We start from the raw sequence: 8208 nt of genomic DNA on the forward strand, positions 1-8208 counted from the left end.
TCTCATGCATTTGTTTCAACCAGAATTTTAATACATAATTTCTACACTATCATTTCTATATATATATATCAAACATTCTACTAAATTTAATAATATAAGGTTGAATATAACGTTAATAGACTCAAATTTTAATATTATAGCATAGTTTAATTAACGAGAAATCTTTCTCAAATCAAAATTGTAACGTCCCGTTAGAAAAAAAAAATCGATCGATCGCTGAAAACCTGAGAATTCTGGCGAGGTGTCGAAGTTCTCAGGCAACGCCTAGAACACGACCCTGCGGCCTCGACGAATCACCAAACGCAATTCCCGACTTCAGCCAATGCTCTACGAACGAACGCCTGCAAAGAAGAGAAGAGAAAGGAAAATACATAGAGAAAACCGAGAGAGAGAGAGAGAGAGAAAGAGAAATCCAAACTGTGGCGAGATTGAACCGACAGCTCCGACGCCTAAACCGACCAAACCAAGCCGTGAAAGTGATTGTCGGCCTTAGTATGTCCACCCAAAAGCAAACTCACGCAGCGCCGTCGCTTGCTGCCGTCGAAAAAAGGAATCCCAAATAATAATTTCATAGAAAACTGCAGATCTACCCTTCGATGAAAAGAGGAGGAAAGGCCAATAGAGAGATAAGGAGAGAAAAAGGAAGAGAAAATAGGTCGAAAGCGTGGCGGGAAGGAGAGACCCATCCAACCCTCTTGGACCTGTTTTTGGCTTCAATTAAGGTAATTGAGGCGGTTTTAGTGCCTATTTCACATATATTAGTTGGATTATAATTAATTTTTGAAATACTAACGAAACGTAACAAATCATGTAATAGAAAATGAATTTGGACGATATTTAGAGCAACTATCAATAACAAGAGCTAACGTATACTAATTAATGATATCACCCATGCATATGTAACTCATTACACAGAAACTTATCATAAATAACCTTGGAAAACACAACGAAGTCTTTCATAAATCATAAAGGTTCAAGAATCCAAAACAAACATACCTCCGAAAATAAAACCTCCCGTAACTGAATTCAAAACAAATCTAAATAAAAAAATGTTAAATGCTTTAACTTCAAAGAATCAAATAACTTAAACTACTAAAAATAGCCCTCGTCCACTTCTATGGTGTCCTCATCTCTACCATCAACTGTACATTGGCACATTTCATTTACCTGAAAAATGTAGGTAGCAGGTGGCTTGAGTATTTTATGAAATACTCAGTAAGTCACCCCACTGTTGAGATTAGAAATGCAAACACATGCAACATATAAGCGGGACCTAACTTTTCGTAAACTTTACATGACCTTGGGCGCTTTTCTATTCTGGGTAGGGCTGGATGCGTGGTACTCCTTCACACACGGCCCATGTACACACACATGGACCCACCAGGCGGGCTCGTATACGTGCCCCATGGGCCTAGCTTGGTCAGGCACAACGTATTACACGTTGTCAGACACCACAGGACAGAAAAGGACCCGCATGATATCACGACGAACATAAATATCGTATTTCATTCTTTCGTAACATAAAGGGGAAGTATCCCGATGTAAGTGACATACATATGCATGAGGTCCCTTAACATATGTAACATGGCATTACATTAGCATTGCTAACATCACATATACGTTTCTTATATTACATGGCATATCACATAACTTACAATACGTGACATATTACATAACATGAAAATACATTCAAATTCCATAAGCATTTCATGACATGACTCGATAATACTACGTGTATCCATGACATCGATCAACATTTTCATGGAATATAATATTAGTAAATCAACTATCTTTTCATAGCATAAACGGTCAACAGTCAACATCATTCATAACTTTTCACAGCGTAAATAGTTAAAAGTCAAAACAATCAACATAATCCATAACTCTTCATAGCGTAAACAGTCACATAATTCATATATCATATAGTCATATCACATAAAATATGGTGCATGCAGGGGCTACAGGGCACGCACCATCATACGTAATAAACTAACTCCAACAGTAAGGCACTTATCTCGATGGCCTTGTTCCAACAGTTAATTACGTCTTATAATAACCACATACAAATTTAGGAACCTTTCATAACCTACCCTGGCTAAATCTCATGTTATTTATTAAATAAATTTCCAACACAATTTGTACCGTTAGGAAATATACTGACCTCAGATTGGTAAAAATAGAGACGGAAACCGCTTCCAAGGGCCAAAAAACCTAGGAATCAATATATTGTGGATACCGAGCTGCTAAGCCAAACTGTCGAGCCAACACCCAGCCGAGGAGCCGAGGAGCAATGGAGCCGAACCGACCTCATCCACGTGCGAGCCAAGCAATGAGTACGTGTGCAAAGCTGGGAAAGCGCGCTACAGGCGTGCGTCTGCTGGATAGGTGTTGGGCCGAAACGAACGCGGCCCGCGTTTGTCTGTGGGCTGGGTCAGAGGCCGAACGTGAAACCCGACCTGAATCTAACCCATCGTCTTCCTTACCCCGCCAGACAACAAAACCCTAATCGGCGACGTTGTCTTCTCCGCTTCCAATTTTGACGACGGTCACGCAACGCACCTTCTTCGATTCCGACAGTCAACCTTATTCGACGCAACGGTCCCGACGTCGATACTTCACTTCTACTCCATTCTTCCTCCCAAACAGCAACCCCAATGTTTCGAGAACTCACCGAAAAACCAGCGAACCAACCCACACACTTTTCCCTCCAACACTCTCAATTTTCCGTTCTTTCATACACCCTCGGACACAGAAGGCTAGCATTTTTAAGAAAAGGGAAGGGTTGAACCTAGGAATATAAAGGGTCTCATAATGTCCATCAAGGTAATAACTTTATTGTTGAAAAATAAAATCTGAATCCTTACGAGGGTTTGTGTCAAAAAGATGTTTAACATAAGAACTAGAGGGACCTCATGCATGTTGTCTGTACATAAGCATCAAAATACTTTTCCTTTATGATGATGAGTGCGGACGCTCACGGTATGATGATGACAGTGATCATGTTGAGCATGGCACCCGGGGATCTGTTGACCTCTGGACATCGCTACGAACAACTAGCTCGACAATGATGGATCCAAGAGTTGTGAACCACCTGGAGATTCACACTCGCACGTGTGAATCGTGTCTAGGGAAGTACTACACATCCATAGTCCGAACTAGAGGCCATCCCTAGTATGAGATAGAGATAGGTCTCTAGAGCATATTTACCTGTGTTTGCATTTAGCATGGCCCCTATAGTGGAGTCACTTACTAAGTATTCTTCGGAATACGTAGGTCGTGTGCCACATCATTTTTCAAGTAAAGGTAAGGCGTCCATGTACGAATGACGGCGACATCGCAAGCGGAGATCATGACACGTACATAGGGTAGATGCATATTTAAATTTCTAGATTTATGATAAAATAGGTTGTCTTTCCTTTCATATGTTTTAAATTATTTTCTATTTGTTTTTATTTTTTCGTAAGAAACACATAAGACGGTGACGGTGTTTTCCATAGATAAATTGATTTTTTTTTATGTTTTTGACATTTATGCTATTTTTAAGAGTATATATATAAGCTAAGCATGACACCTTAAAAACCACCCTAAATTAGTAGAAATTTAGAATCCTTACCGGAAACAAACAATCAAAGACAAGATAGAAAAAAAAAAAGAGAGAGAGAAAATATCCCAAGATAGGCTATCCCTTAGGATATGGATATGGTGTCTACATGGCAACACTCAATTGGTTGAAACCCAACAGCCAACTTGTCCATAGGCTCAGAAAATAACCCATATAACAACTCATTCTTTCTCCTTCAATCTGTGATGTTATCATTATTCAAAGCATTGATACTCAAACCCCAAAGCTGCTTTGAGCCAGACAAAGGCCATGGCTGCCTCTAACCTTTCATGCATAGCTTCTGGAGTGCTCATTCCATCTCCACCCACCATATCATCATCCTCCTCTTCTAGGTTATCTTCTTTCGCCATCTTCCCTAACCATTCTAGATCATCTAGATTCGTTATCCGTGCCGCCGCCGACGAAGCTGCTCCCCCAACCCCTGCTGCTCCCGCCACCGCCGCGGCCACTGAAGAACCCAAGCCTAAGCCTCCCCCTATTGGTCCCAAAAGAGGTGCCAAGGTGTGTGAGAACTTTTTGTTCCAAACTTTGAAAGATTCCAACTTCTAGTCTATAATCATTTAACTAAAAAATATTGTCATGTATTTAAACAGGTAAAGATTCTAAGGAAAGAATCCTACTGGTACAAAGATGTTGGATCGGTTGTAACAGTTGACCAGGTTTGACCCTTGAACTTTTGTTCATTTATGATTTTTCTTTCTCGGTGTGTGCAAATAGAAACTTTTTGGTTATAATAGAAACTTTTTGGTTATATTAATTATGGGATTGATGTTCGAAATTGATTTCTCAAAAAATTGGATGCTTCTTCTAATGCCCTTTTTGGAATTTTGATTTTATCGTATTTTTTTATGTATAAAATTGAAATTTATTGAACACTAGTTGAACTTATGTTACAGTCGATTTATGTGTATGATGGTGCTTCATTTTGCAGGACCCGAATACTCGATATCCCGTTGTAGTTAGATTTAACAAAGTAAATTATGCAAATGTATCAACAAACAACTATGCACTTGATGAGATTAAGGAAGTTGCTTAAGCTTTGAATGTGCTTGTGTATTTTTTGAGTTAAATGTTTGTATAATACTTTCAATTTCAATCTATTTCTCCTCTCCCCATGAGTGTGTTTCCACCCATAATTTCTCATCCTTAGATTTTTTTATGCTTAGTTAGGGAGTTGAAGTGTGTATGGATTGGTTAAAGAAATCTTTTAGACCAAAATTTGGGGTTAGTTAAGCCGGTGACCAGATCAATCCAAATAAAGTTATCCGACCCAACCCTCTATTTTTAGGTTGGATTGAGTTGAGTTGTCAGAGTTTTTTTTCAATTATTTAAAGAAAAATCTACATATCTACGCTACATACATGTTAGATCAAATAAAATAACTCAAATACAATCCATCAAGAGCATGTTTACAAATGTCAAATCACTAGCATGGTTACAAATATCAAATATAATCTTAAAAATAGGGTTGCCACCGTGAATTTTGAGAAACCCCTTAAATGAAAATTACATTAAAATTTCTTAATATATTTGAAGAAGAAAAATTATGAGAAACATTGCCACACTCTTGAGGAAAAAGACTATAAACATATAAGATATTAGAGGCAAGATCGGTATGAAGAAAGATGAGGAGTAATCAATAAATTACTCAACGTTCTGACGACGTGTGAAGAATCTAGACAAGTATAAGTTAAGTACCTTAGACTTCTAATGATGCACCAATATTTGGTAGGATTCACCAACTTCCCTTAGCATCATTTTCGAGCGGTAACTTTGCTTCAATAACGATGAGTGTTTCACTTCCATGACTTCTTGTTACACTACGTGCTCTTGCGAGTACTTCAAGAAATCAAGACTCTTCAAGTTTTTGTCCAAGCATATATTTCACGTCCTCGGTGCTTATCTTAAATTGTAAAGGGTCTTTGACAACTTGTACACTCTGTGTTCTTCGGTTTTGATGATGGAACCTTCGGGTTGGGCAACACACACTTCTTCTTGAAGGCCACCATTTAGAAATATCTATTTGACATTGATGAATCTCCCACGGGAAGTCTCGCTTACTCCAAAGAACACACATTTCAAACTCTTGTCCTCAAGTTTCTTCCTTTTCTCGTCAGGAATGTGTGCATATGCTATGCACCTAAAGATTCTAAAGTGGTCTACCGCAGGCTTCCTTCCACTCCAAGCTTCTTGTGGAGTCATATCTATAACCGAAAAAGTAGGGCTCCGGTTGAGAATGTGACCGGACCACACAACAACTTCTGGCCAAAATTCCTTCGAAACTTCTCCTTTATTTAGCAAACTTTGAACCAAGTTGAGAATGATTCTATTCTTCCTTTCGGCCACACCATTTTCTTGTGGTGTAAATGCTGCTGTCAACTGCCTCCTTATGGTATTCTCTTCACAAAAATTCATGAACTCGCTAGAGCAAAACTCTCCACCTCTGTTAGTTCTTAAAGCTTCACTCTTCTTCCAGTTTCAGTCTTCATAGTAGCACAAAATTTCTTGGAGTAGCACAAAATTTATTGGAGTAATCAAAGGCTTCTGATTTGGCGTGCAAGAAATAAGTCCATGTTTTTCTACTAAAATCATCAATGAGGATCATGAAATATTTCTTGTTACCATTTGATGCTGGAGAAATCGGACCACATATGTCTGAATGAATCAACTCCAAAATTGCTCGAGCTTTTCGTGATTTTCCGGATGGAAAAGAATTTCTTTCATGCTTTGCTACTACACAGTTCTCGCAAATTAATGTTGGAGTGATGTCTGGAAACCCAGTCACCATCTTCTTTGAAGACAACGTCGTGTAGATGACCATACCTAAAATGTCAAAGCCAATTGGTATCTTCTTTCTTCACCATCAAACTTCTGGCAACGATATTTAACGTCAATGTATATAAGCGGTTGGTGGTCATCTGCATCTTAGCAATTGATCCTCTTATGAAGTCATAAATCTCACATTCGTTATTTTAGAATGTGTTCACATACCCCTTTTCTTGCAATTGACCGATACTAAGCAAGTTGGCCTTCAAATCGGTAATCTAAAACACATTAGAAATCGACTCTACGAAGCCATTTCTAGTCTTGATATCTACGGTTTCATTCCCATCACTTGGACCGTTTGCATTGTTGTCAAGACAAACAGTATTTCTTGCAATTGACCGATACTAAGCAAGTTGACCTTCAAATCGGGAATGTAAAACACATTAGAAATCGACTCTACGAAGCCATTTCTAGTCTTGATATCTACCGTTTCTTTCCCCATCACTTGGATGGTTGCATTGTTGCCAAGACAAACAGTAGTACGAAAACTTCACTAAGAGTTGAGAAAAATTCCTTACAACTTGTCATATGGTTGTTGCATCCAGAGTCTACAATCCACACACATTAATCTGCAACCTTCATAGCATAGAATGACATTAACAATGTTTCTTCTTCTTTTTTCTCCACAAAGTTGGATTGATCTCTTTTCTCCTTTTTGGAGCCTGTATAACATTCATTCTTCTAATGTTCGTCCACATCTGTAGCATGTTAGATAAAAGCTATGGTTTTTCCTTATTTAGGTTATTCACACGTTTCCTTAAACTTAGTTAGTTGTTTTTTTATTTTTTGATATTTGAACTAACACTCCACTTATAATGGAATAGCGTACTTTTTGCTGGCCATTTGGGTCAACTTTGTGTGTTGTGCTACACGGCTAATTTTAGGATATGATGGTATAACAATTCAGGAGGTCTTCCCCATTACCAACTTTGTGTGTTGTACCACTACTACTAATTTTAGGATAGGATGATTATTTAAATATGTCAACGGAATGAAAAGAACAATTCATCAAGTCTTCAGCGCATACTTTCTCTCTCGATTAGTCTTCCGTTATTTTTTTCTTCCAACAAATTTCCTTCGGCCGTTTTTATTCCACAGACGATTTCCTCGCAATTGTCAGAAGTCAACAAGTGATATCAGGTGGAGATGGTATATCATTGCAGATGAGCCAATTTTATTAAAAGTTAACTTCAATAGCTCAAGTGGTTAGAGCGTCAACCTAACAACACATAGATTTCAGGTTCAAGTAGAAGAAGATGCAGAGCGTGAAAATACACACATCGGGCATCGTGTGGGGGGATCATCTTGAGCATGGTTTGCTCGCTCACTGTTTGAGTGTCAGCTTCGTTCTTTGAGCTCGACTCTGGGTGAAATTCAACAATGGCTTTGTCTTCAAGATTGAAGGGCGCGGTACCATTCCGAGACTGGGTCAACTCGACGACGAGGTGGACCTTTTTGAGGCAATTCTGATTGGTCAATAAAAATATATTTTAATGCTATTTCTTTTTTTTTTTTTCCTAGTTTAGCCAATTTCTCATGGAAATTAAAAAGGGGAAAAGTAACTTTTTGTTTATTGTTTTTTAAATGAAAGTTTTGTTCTTCCGCATGCACCAGCTAGGGAGCCAATTCAACGGGAGGAGGAGCGAGTGTTCGCTCAGATTGGCGAGAGGGGCAAGTAGCATGAGCACCGGTGATGAGTCCTCGACACAGGGGCAACAAACCATATGACAGGGGCTAGATCCGCATTCTTTGAGCTCGAC

General features: G+C 38.7%; 1 protein-coding gene across 1 annotated transcript; it reads left to right on the top strand.

The window, feature by feature from the left end:
* Positions 1-3796: 3796 nt before the first annotated feature.
* On the top strand, positions 3797-4758 carry LOC111492471 (photosystem I reaction center subunit IV, chloroplastic-like). Its single transcript, XM_023141812.1, has 3 exons — positions 3797-4123; positions 4216-4281; positions 4554-4758. Exons 1-3 carry the CDS (start codon positions 3872-3874, stop codon positions 4656-4658), a joined length of 423 nt encoding a protein of 140 aa, XP_022997580.1. The 5' UTR covers positions 3797-3871; the 3' UTR covers positions 4659-4758.
* The last annotated feature ends 3450 nt before the right edge of the window (positions 4759-8208 follow it).

The sequence above is a fragment of the Cucurbita maxima genome, unplaced genomic scaffold (assembly GCF_002738345.1).
Source record: "Cucurbita maxima cultivar Rimu unplaced genomic scaffold, Cmax_1.0 Cma_Scf00017, whole genome shotgun sequence".
Lineage (NCBI taxonomy): Eukaryota > Viridiplantae > Streptophyta > Magnoliopsida > Cucurbitales > Cucurbitaceae > Cucurbita > Cucurbita maxima.

Excerpts from the sequence above, each read along its gene's own strand:
- LOC111492471 (XM_023141812.1), top strand. The coding sequence starts at position 3,872 with ATGGCTGCCTCTAACCTTTCATGCATAGCTTCTGGAGTGCTCATTCCA. Across the intron at positions 4,124-4,215 it reads GTCCCAAAAGAGGTGCCAAG|GTAAAGATTCTAAGGAAAGA; the intron begins GTGTGTGAGAAC and ends GTATTTAAACAG. Across the intron at positions 4,282-4,553 it reads CGGTTGTAACAGTTGACCAG|GACCCGAATACTCGATATCC; the intron begins GTTTGACCCTTG and ends TTCATTTTGCAG.